Source organism: Halichoeres trimaculatus, unplaced genomic scaffold (genome assembly GCF_033239565.1).
Source record: "Halichoeres trimaculatus isolate MK-OKI-2021-1 unplaced genomic scaffold, fHalTri1.1 fHalTri1_scaffold_20, whole genome shotgun sequence".
Taxonomy (NCBI): Eukaryota; Metazoa; Chordata; class Actinopteri; order Labriformes; family Labridae; genus Halichoeres; species Halichoeres trimaculatus.
Genome location: NW_027437198.1, coordinates 19,592,770 through 19,602,541, shown reverse-complemented (window position 1 = coordinate 19,602,541; position 9,772 = coordinate 19,592,770). Strand labels below are relative to the sequence as shown.

Below are 9,772 nucleotides of genomic sequence, written 5' to 3'. Positions count from 1 at the left end.
CAGCTCAAAGGAGTCAGCACTACCAATCACAAGCAGCTGTCCCCACTTAGTGCATTTCATTGTCACTGTGACAACCTTCTGTGGACAAACACAGCTGAGAGAAAAAAAAGAAAAGAAATACCAGTGAACCCACAGACCAGATGTCAGGGACTCAGTATTAATAGGTTATAGCATATGGTGAGTGTTATCAATACTTGTATTTTCACAGTCTGTTCCAGAAAGCAGTATTTAAACAAAGGCCTTGTTCATGAAGGTAAACCTTTTAAGGATTACAAAAAGTAATTAGCTGTGCCAGGCTCTGATAAGTGCTACGTGTTTAGAAAAAGGCGGATGTAAAAGAGCTCAGGCTCCACCAGGGGTGGACAGAGGAAAACCATGTTGACTTTCGTTAATGCTTGTACTCAAATAATGTGATCATCAAAAAGACCAAACTTTACAGTGAATGTCTTGATTGTTTGAAAACTATCCACACATTTTCTACCACCCTGAAGCCTCCACAATAGCTTACAAATAGCCCTGCCATTAAGATTGTTTTCTCAACAGCTGTTTGTTCCTCATCATTCATGCAAGAGCACATAAAAGATGAGATGCAACAGAGCTCATTAAGGAAATCTACAAATCCTTTAAAAATTCCCTCTGCTGACGCTACAAAGGTTCCAAAACAGCCTTGAATGTGCTATAATCCTCACTTTATTCTTTCACTTTTTATACAAAAACTTCTTCTTTCCACCATCAGATGAAAAAAAGTGAGACTAGTATTTTACAATTGTTGTTTGACATTGAATAATACATTTTTTACTTCAAAAAATGTCAAAAGTATTCTTTCACCCAACACTATGACCAGCTTTCTGCATGAGGACTGCCATCTAGTGGGACCACAGCAGACAACCACATGACTTACCTCACACTGGCCTGTGGATGCAAATGTTTGCTCATTTGCACACAGTTAAGCTTCACTGTAGTTCTGCAAACACACCATGTCCAGAGTTACATAACACATCCAGTCACTGCATGTGCTTATCTGATTGCTTCCAGTGTTAGAGCTTCACAGCCAGGGGAAGCCAAACAACTCTGACATGTAAAAAATAATCACTCAAGGTTTTTGAGTTTTTCCAGACCAGCAGTCCTCGCCTCATTCTGAAGCTGTTTCTGTTTCTTAAGATAACGATAGGCCTCCACTGCTCGCTGCCGCTCTTCCTCCATGATCCTCTGACGGGCCATGGAGGGCTTGGCTGTGGAGGCTGTGCTGTTGCCTAAGAGGGAGTGAAGATGCAGCTTCTTTGATGCCTGGTGAATTGAGAAAACAAAGCAAACAGTGAAGCTAATATTCAACCTTTAAGATTACAAACATTAAGAGTTAAACAGTAACTTACCAGAGCATTAACTGGAGCTTTCTTGGGCTTGATGCTCAAAGATGGAGGGGCCATTGAAACTTCACCAAAAGGAATGTCATCTAGAAAACACAAGAGAAAACATCTCTCACCAATTATCCTGTGTCTTTTATTTTTCAGCTCTGTTCTGCCCAACATTCATGGCAAATACCAAGAAACATGGTTATTATGCACCATAATGTTTAGCTGTAACAAAATGATCAGACTTAAGAACAAATGTCTAGTAAAAATGGAAATACAGCCAACTTAAGATGACATACATCTCATGAGAGAGTTGTTAGAATGTACTGCATATCTTGGATAAATAAAAACTACCTGAAAATTAGGGCTGCACGATATTTGGGAAGAAAGGAAAGCTCAATATTTTGTTTCTTGTGATATTTTTTAAAGTTTACTGCTTTACTTTGTTCAGCTGTATTCTCCCTAACTCTCACTGAAATGATAATGTCTTAATCATATTGATATGTATTAACTAAAGATATTGATCCATAATATATCCTGCAAGTGATTCTTCTCATAGCCGGTCAGACTTTTTGGTTACACATTCTTGCACAGAGGTTCCTTCATTTAAGTGTCCCTCAGTGACCAAATAATATTATTGGGATATTTTCTAAATATGTTAACCTGCTGAGTGGTACCAGCCTGCGAGAGCAAGAGATAAACAGTGGAGGCCCACAATGCCTTGCAGAGTTTGTCCTCCTGCATTTTGCCTTTTTGTAGGCTCAAGTAATCTTTTGCTAGAGATGCAAATCAATGAAAAGTAATGCTTGGAGACATTTCCAAAAAAAAAAGCACAATGCATTTTGTAAAGATGGTCTACCTTGGAAAGAGAAAAAGGGTTATTTCTGAGGAAAGCAAAGCAAGCTTTCAGCAACAGATTTCTTCAACATTAAACAATAACCGTTTCCAATTTTATGGCAGCTCATGAAATCATAAGCCGTGGGACAGAATATATGAAATAAAAAATAAAATGCGCTATCAAATGTAGCACCTTATGTGATATTATCTGCCGAGAAGGTGTTCCAGCTGGGGCAGTGGATGCATGCAATGTGGTAAAATTTATTTTAAATCTACTTTGTAATTGGGTGTAGACAGGCTACATTTCCTAAAGGGACCGTGAGGAGGATCTGTTTGAATTGGACTGCAGCGACACCTTTTGGCCCAGACACTGTCGAGAAAAGACTTGAAAAGCCATGTGTTTTTTTTTGGAAATGAATTCAGATCAGGTATTGGGCTCCTGTTTCCACCATCACTGCAAAATTAATCCAAGAATTTTTTTTAAGCAGTGAAAAAAACAGATCTCTCGTCAGCCAGCAAGGTGCTGTCATAGAGACAACCTGGTCCTGCTCAAAACTGATTGGGAAGCTGAAAATAGCATTAAGGAATAACCTATATTGGTGCTGATAAGCTCATTTTAAACTGTGGATTATGATCAGGCATCTGGAAGGGAGACTTTTAAAAGATCACTTGGAAAATGAGCTCAAACTAACCTCAGTGAAAATATCTACTTTGTTGCATCCCCCTGTGGTGAGAAATATTCCAGGAAAACACAGTTACCTATGAACATCTCTTTTTCTAGGATGTCCTGTTGCCGGTCCAACTTCTTCTGGTGTGTCTTCTGAACTTTGACTTTATCATACCTGTACCAGAGGAATGAAAGTTAAAGAATTTAGATGTGTGTCATTATGCATGTCATACACATAACCATTTAATTCTTTTTTTTTTTTTTTTTTTTGGAAAAGAGCTTCTTAGATGATGGCAAAACTACTCACTCCTTCTTCTTCTCAGACTTGCCCTTGTCCGCAGGCTTCTCTTGTTTGTCTTCCTCCAGCTCAGGCTTCCTCTCCACCTGGTTCTTGGTGAGGAACAGGACGTGTCTCGTCTCATTGTTCATACGCCTCAGGTATGCTTTCACGCTTTCTTTTTTACCCCTCTTGAAATGTGGGACAGGTATATCTCCATCCCGAGCCTCCTTGTGCTTACCTAACGAGGAAATAGCTAAGACATAGGGACTAAATAAATCGCCTGTTATACAAAGTGAATGCAAATAAAGTGTGCATGACAAAAATGCACTTCTCACCCTTGGGTAGCTTTTTAGCTCTCTTGGGTCCGGCTTTCAACCTCTCCTTGCTCTTCATTATCTCTCGTAGCCTGAATGGGATGTGTTCGAGGTGGTCTCTGGGTTTCTTCGGTTGTCCATCTCGTTTGTGCTTCTTATCACTAAAAGTCGGACACAACAACGTTGAAAGTATTTTATAAACGTTTCATAGTAAATGCGCATTTGACAGCCATGCTATCAATAGTCGTGATACCCGTTTGAGTAAAAGTAGTTAAATTTTCAACAGTTAGCCGCTTTAGCTACATAGCAGTTTTTCTGTATCATTAGCTCTAACACGATACCTTGAATGCTGTCCAGCCTTGGATGCTTGTTTTACAGACTCGTTAGTTTTGTTCTTTTTACTTTTCCCCATGTCAGTGTTGTTTAATTCACTTCATAGCATAATATTTTCACAAAACAACGGCACATGTGGAGAAGCGTGTGTTGCTTTTAACCTACGAACTTCGACCTTAAGCGATAGGAAGGAAATACGAGATGAAGAGTTCTCACTCTGTGCTGTTTAGGCGGGCGTGGATGTTTCACTTCTGCTGTTGATCGTGTAAAAGAAAATTTACGTCTTATTTTTTTTCAAAGAAGGATGGAAATGCCAAGTTCGAAATATCCCACTCGCACAACTACGTATTTCACTTTCAGTTAATTCCAACTGCGCCAAGGTAAGTCACGTTTCGTTAGAGCTCTTGCTAGATGGTCTCCTTTGTCCCTCTTCTTTTTGCCCAAACCTATTGTTTTTAGTTAATATTCCGAAATATACATAAAATAAATATATCTGTAGAAGATGATGTGATGTCCAAATAATAGGTCAAAATTTAAAAGTCAGTTGTAAAGATAATGCTGGACTTGTGTTATCTAGTGGAAGAAACAGAGTGATGCACTTGTTAAAACCAACGATCTTTGCCACAAGCAGAGCACCCGCCAGTGTTTACTTGAAACCACTAGATGGCGTGTGTATCTCGTGCAGAACTTCGAGCTCATCCTGTTTTAGATACCATGGCTGAAGTGGGCTGAAGTGAAAAAAACACAAAAAACAGCAAACCACTGATAAACGCTAATATAAAGAGGTGAGTTTTTAACAGAAATTTGTTGGTGGATTGGGTCAGAGCAATTTTGAATATGTGTGGGAAGTGAGGAGAGATAGGCAATGGAGAAGCCTAATTGTAGCCTATGTAGCACCTTGTCTCTAGTAATATGAAAATATTAGCCTTCTTTAAATGATCTCTTCATATTTGGAATCTCTAAAAAAAAAATTAGATTAAAAAAAATCTGGTGCTGTTTGAGATGTTTTGAGATGTGCATGATTTTATTTTCAGACTACTGGAGATATAGGGTGAGTAAAAGGGCAAAGCAAACTTGCTTCAACATGGGTACCTCCAGAGAAAAGCTGATTCAAAGTAAGTTTATGAATTAAAAATAGATATATGGGGGATTGGGGTTACAAGTAAAACACACACAAAAAGATCATCTCAATCTAAAAGACTGCTGCTTAAAGTCTATACATCTGTGAGTGTGTCATGGGCCTCAGATGCAGAATGGCCTCATATGCAGTTGGCAAAAAGACACTTAGGGTCATGGGACATAGAGCACAACACAACATCTGCTCATTCAAACATACACAAATTGCTTCCACTGTCTGGTGTGTGCACATGTCTGAGCAACTCACACCTTATATCCCCTAAACTGCCTGTCAGCCATTCCCTTAATGATACTACTGTTCTGTATACAATGAGACAGACAGTGAGTGTATAAGTGATGAAGGTCCTGGAGTTAATCAACCTGTAACGTCATAATCTTCTCAAGAGTATAGAGTGTATAAGAAGGCACCATATAACAGAACTCATAATGAAGCCCCAGCCCTGATAGTTGCTTCAAGACAAACAAGGGTAACAGCATTGGGAGGTGAGTATAAGCTGAATTTAAATTATTCTTATATTTTTAAATATATGGCTGATTTTGATGCATGTGTGCTTTTTGGACTTGTTGGTTAAAGTTCAAGATATTGGTTGTAATATGTCTTTGTTTTTAATCTGCATTTCATAACTCAGTTTAGTTTAGGGAAGGTTGCTATTTGTCTCAAGTGCATGCTTTTTTAGAAAGTTTTTGGTAATCATATTAAATTGAAATTTCACTTAATACTAAATCTACACATTAAGATGCTACTACAGAACCTTGATGGTATGTTTTCAATGAGAAAAATGCTCTCCATACTTAATCAAATGTAGCTAAGATTAAGTGCAAGCCATCAAATGATACTAAATAGATGTAGAGTACAGAAGTATTGAGAATAATCTTTTTTTGTGAATTTCTTTGAATTGTAATGACAGCCTAGCTTTCGGATTAAAATTGAACCATAAAGTACGCTTTTTGAAATATCCTTGTAATGAATTTTGATCGGTTGGTTTTGTAATTTCCACATAGACCTTTCAGTGTCTGAGTGATTCATGAGGTATTGTCAGGTTAAGACCTCAAGCTAATTCAGCATGTCCTCCAGATAATCTGATTATCAAGGTGCTGTGAAGGCATTATGACAGGATTAGAGGGTCTTTCATTGTCTGTGCATAACTGCAGGATCATTAAAGTCGTATCAACTTTGCCAGTGTAAAATGGAAGTGTGAAAATTAATTTACACTTGTACAACAAAAAAAAAAGAAACACAATATTGTGTCTCTTCAAAGTTCAAACTTCCAAGAATGAATTTAGATGCGGCCAAACCTGAGGCAAAGACTGGCAGCAAGGCCCCCACAAAAATCAGTGGCCCAGGATCTGGCCCCCCTAAGTTCAAACAGAGGAGCAGCCGCCAGTTCAAGAGCAAACCGCCCAAGAGGGGAGTGATCGGGTGAGCATGTCAAATGGAAGTTTAAATCACGACAGTTAGTATTTGAGAAATGCAGTTTGTGAATTCCTTGTCCCCACAGATTTGGAGAGGATATCCCAGGAATGGAAGGCCTCGGCATGGGTAAAGAATACAACAATAAGTCCACTGCAACATACATACCACAAGCATAACATAACATTTTATCATCAGCACTCACATTTTTTTCTGCTTTCTTCTTTTTTATTCTCTAGATATCACTGTCATCTGCCCTTGGGAAGCATACAGCCACCTCGAGCTACATGAACTGGCTCAGTATGGAATCATCTGAGTCTCTTGGCCGAAAAGCTATTTTTATTTGAGGGATCTGCAAGGAGCACACTTCATCAACCTGGATCATCTGGATTTTTTTTTGTGTCATTTTAATTAAGTTATTTGAAACTAAAGATGTAGCATGTAAAAACAGACATGCATATAAATGCTCTTAACTTCTATGTTGTTTGATACATTGAATATATTTTTTACAAAACTCTGATGTTATTTTGAAAGAGTCCTTTCTACACCCACAACCCACTAATGCCAACTTATTTATTTGGTATTTCCTATCAGAGACAGTTTGTTTTGCCCATTTAACAGCAATACATCTAATAAAACCTGAATATTTCTTAATAAATTCATTTCATATATTTTAACCATGCTTTATTTGCGAAACATTGTCTAATTACAAAAGTTGATACAAAAGCTACAAAGTTTGAAAATATACCATAAGTAACCACTGCATAATCAGAACAATAGTTTAATTCTGGGATGAATAAATCTGATGCTAAATCTTAATTTTTTGGCATTACTTAAGAAGGGAGGATATTCTTGAACTATCCATGTGTTGTTTGCTAACTTATCAATAGTTTTACAAGGGGAAGTGAAGAATGGTTCAATGCAAATCTGAATTTGAAGCCCTCAAGCTAGCTGCCAGAAAGCTAATCTGAGCACAAGGTTTTAGCTGGAAGTAAACAATTAGCTTGACTCTATTTTTCCAAATAGCATGTCATATTTTGTGTAAAGCACAAGCAGTGATGTTTTTATGGGGTCCTTGTTTGTGTTTGCTTTTTTGAAACTATTTTGTGGAAACCATAGCCTGGCTATAAGCAAGTTAGCTAAATTTAGCATAGAGTTAGGAAGAGAGGCAAACAGCTAGACCTGCTCTGTTTGTCAAGGTCAGAAATTTGTTAAATGAGGCTTATAATGTTATACATCGTGAAGGCCCATTTCTCAAAATATAAAACTGCCTGATAGGTAAGTTTGTTTGTTTTTTGTAATTGTGGAAATGTATTAATTTTTTTTTCTTGGAGGCTTTTTAATGGGACAAAAATACCCTCGAGTCAACTAAAAGTTAGACACAAGACAGTTTAAATGAAACTTTTTAAATGTTAACCTTGCATTTCCAAGGGAAAACATGTATTTTTTTGTAAGCTTAATATTTATTTTGAAATATGGTTCCTGTAAATGAGTATTTCTGTTGTAAATATTTATTTAAGCATATTCATTTTTACATAAACTGACCAAAAGGTACAGTTTTTTCAATCAAGTTGAAAGAGGATTGTTTTCGCAAAGCACATTTTTCACATATAACGGACAAGGTGGCAATCCAACATAACCAAGCATTCACTAGATTTTAGTAGCTATCAACCCATGTTGCTGTAAAGTTTATGCCAGTAGATGCTGTCTAACAAGCGGGTGGTGATAAACAGAGTCATAATTTGGATCCCCAGTACGGCGATAGCAACAGTCCCTATCAGGCCCATGTGTAGCTCAATCCAGCGTGAGATTCCCCCAAGACAGCCACCAAGGAAGATCACACTCTGAGCAGTGAACTCATCAAGCAGCTGGGCTCCTACGCCACACTGAGAGTTCCACACAGTGCCATTTTCCAGAGGGTCCACACAGCATGTTGCAGGGACACCACAGGCCAGGATTCCTGGAGCTGAACAGTTGTAATATCTGTAGAGAGGGAAAGGAAAATCTTATGGCAGTCTGAGCAGCAGATTTTCTTTTTTTTCAAGTATTCTGTCTATGTTCTACAGTAAATTTGAGTAAGTCTCTACTTACAAGTTGATTTCCCAGTCACGATAGTCATCTGCCCCACAGCATTGCAGGTTTGACTGGATCTCATCCATAATGAACCTCAGATCCAGATCATCTTGGTAGCGCACCATTGCGGTTATCATCCCAGACTGCAGGTAGTTTCCAATCTGATCTTGCAGACTGTAGGCAACAATGGTAGCCAGCACCTGGGCCGTGATAAGCACCAGCACTGCAGCAGAGAATACCCTCAGTAAGGTGCAGTTCTCTCTTATGGCGCCCACACAGCCTGACAGGCAGAGCAGAGTCAGCAGAAGGCCCATAGCCACAATGAGTAGCATGGGATCGCTGCCGATACTTCCAATCTTCTCTTGGGCGAACGACTCTTTGCTGACGAGGCCCCACATCCCCACACCAAGAACCATCAGGCCCAAGACGGTGAACAACAGATTACATAGGAACAGGGCATATTTTAAGAAATAGTCAATGAAGGTGTAACCGTAGCGGGGTCGGACAGTTGCAAACACAGGTTTGTTGAGGTCCTGTCCAGAGTTTGGCCCTGCTTCCTGGCATTCAACAGCAAGGTTGCTAAGGTCCCCAGAATCCTCTATGTCAGAGCCTGCCTTTGGACACACAGAATCACAACCAAATATCATAGATTGTAAGAAGTGATGCAACTTCAAACATCAGTTTACATGAGGACATTTAATATCCAGACAAGAACAAGATGGAAACCAAAAAGTTAGAGATGCTCCTTACCTTTGGTAGTAGAGGACTGGACTCATTCACTGTATCCTTCTTTTTCCATGGCAAAGAAATCTTTTTCATCCACAAATATTTTTTCATGTTGTCAACTTCTGGGAGAGGATTCTCCCTTTGCTCTTAACCGGTCAGAATGGTGCAAATTAAAGCGTAACATAGGGGGAGCATTCACTGGAGTGGGAACAGAGGAGCATGTGAGCTGAGGTGGAGATACTATGCAGTGTTTAGCCTCTGGCTGCTGGGAGCCGTGGGATTTCTTCATCATGTGAGAGTCACAGTGAGGAGATTACGGCTATCAGAGCATGTAAGAGAGGCTCGGATACAACAGAGTGGAGCTGTCTGGAACAAGAAACTATTGAAGTTACTCAAACAAACCACTTAAAATGTAAGAGTGAATGCAACAACTGTTTAACATTATAAAGAAATATGAATTTGAAATACAGATGTTTACCTGAAGATGACTGAATCAAATAATGAAAGAGAGAAGAACAAATGAATTATTTACATTTATGTGCACACTTTCTTAACCTAGAGGTCTAGGCCCCCAAATTAGGTCTAAAATTACATGTTAGATCAAAAGATGATCAGCAGAGGGGCTAGCCAAAAAATTAAATA

General features: G+C 38.8%; 3 protein-coding genes across 7 annotated transcripts; 1 reads left to right on the top strand and 2 right to left on the bottom strand.

Moving 5' to 3' along the window:
- Nucleotides 1–672: 672 nt before the first annotated feature.
- Nucleotides 673–3,989, bottom strand: ccdc137 (coiled-coil domain containing 137). Its single transcript, XM_074696449.1, has 6 exons — nucleotides 3,792–3,989; nucleotides 3,472–3,611; nucleotides 3,164–3,389; nucleotides 2,949–3,031; nucleotides 1,374–1,453; nucleotides 673–1,287 (listed from the first exon to the last, which is right to left on the bottom strand). The coding sequence occupies exons 1-6, from the start codon at nucleotides 3,860–3,862 to the stop codon at nucleotides 1,090–1,092; spliced, it is 798 nt and encodes a 265-aa protein (XP_074552550.1). The 5' UTR covers nucleotides 3,863–3,989; the 3' UTR covers nucleotides 673–1,089.
- Nucleotides 3,990–4,470: 481 nt separating this feature from the next.
- Nucleotides 4,471–6,876, top strand: LOC141809728 (retinal rod rhodopsin-sensitive cGMP 3',5'-cyclic phosphodiesterase subunit gamma-like). 5 transcript variants are annotated; one of them, XM_074696896.1, is made up of 6 exons: nucleotides 4,471–4,568; nucleotides 4,818–4,898; nucleotides 5,305–5,403; nucleotides 6,180–6,340; nucleotides 6,420–6,460; nucleotides 6,571–6,876. In XM_074696896.1, the coding sequence occupies exons 4-6, from the start codon at nucleotides 6,195–6,197 to the stop codon at nucleotides 6,645–6,647; spliced, it is 264 nt and encodes an 87-aa protein (XP_074552997.1). In that variant the 5' UTR covers nucleotides 4,471–4,568; nucleotides 4,818–4,898; nucleotides 5,305–5,403; nucleotides 6,180–6,194; the 3' UTR covers nucleotides 6,648–6,876. The 5 variants fall into 5 exon arrangements, with proteins under 5 accessions (XP_074552997.1, XP_074552998.1, XP_074552996.1 ...); XM_074696897.1 differs by lacking the exon at nucleotides 5,305–5,403; XM_074696895.1 differs by having other exon boundaries at nucleotides 4,818–5,403.
- Nucleotides 6,877–7,998: 1,122 nt separating this feature from the next.
- On the bottom strand, nucleotides 7,999–9,241 carry tspan10 (tetraspanin 10). Its single transcript, XM_074696376.1, has 3 exons — nucleotides 9,155–9,241; nucleotides 8,423–9,018; nucleotides 7,999–8,314 (listed from the first exon to the last, which is right to left on the bottom strand). The coding sequence occupies exons 1-3, from the start codon at nucleotides 9,239–9,241 to the stop codon at nucleotides 7,999–8,001; spliced, it is 999 nt and encodes a 332-aa protein (XP_074552477.1).
- Between the last annotated feature and the right edge of the window lie 531 nt (nucleotides 9,242–9,772).

Excerpts from the sequence above, each read along its gene's own strand:
- LOC141809728 (XM_074696897.1), top strand. The coding sequence starts at position 6,195 with ATGAATTTAGATGCGGCCAAACCTGAGGCAAAGACTGGCAGCAAGGCC. Across the intron at positions 6,341-6,419 it reads CCCAAGAGGGGAGTGATCGG|ATTTGGAGAGGATATCCCAG; the intron begins GTGAGCATGTCA and ends TTGTCCCCACAG. Across the intron at positions 6,461-6,570 it reads AATGGAAGGCCTCGGCATGG|ATATCACTGTCATCTGCCCT; the intron begins GTAAAGAATACA and ends TTTATTCTCTAG.
- tspan10 (XM_074696376.1), bottom strand. The coding sequence starts at position 9,241 with ATGAAAAAATATTTGTGGATGAAAAAGATTTCTTTGCCATGGAAAAAG. Across the intron at positions 9,019-9,154 it reads CCAGTCCTCTACTACCAAAG|GCAGGCTCTGACATAGAGGA; the intron begins GTAAGGAGCATC and ends GTGTGTCCAAAG. Across the intron at positions 8,315-8,422 it reads CGTGACTGGGAAATCAACTT|ATATTACAACTGTTCAGCTC; the intron begins GTAAGTAGAGAC and ends CCCTCTCTACAG.
- ccdc137 (XM_074696449.1), bottom strand. The coding sequence starts at position 3,862 with ATGGGGAAAAGTAAAAAGAACAAAACTAACGAGTCTGTAAAACAAGCA. Across the intron at positions 3,612-3,791 it reads AAGGCTGGACAGCATTCAAG|TGATAAGAAGCACAAACGAG; the intron begins GTATCGTGTTAG and ends TCCGACTTTTAG. Across the intron at positions 1,288-1,373 it reads AAGCTCCAGTTAATGCTCTG|GCATCAAAGAAGCTGCATCT; the intron begins GTAAGTTACTGT and ends TCAATTCACCAG.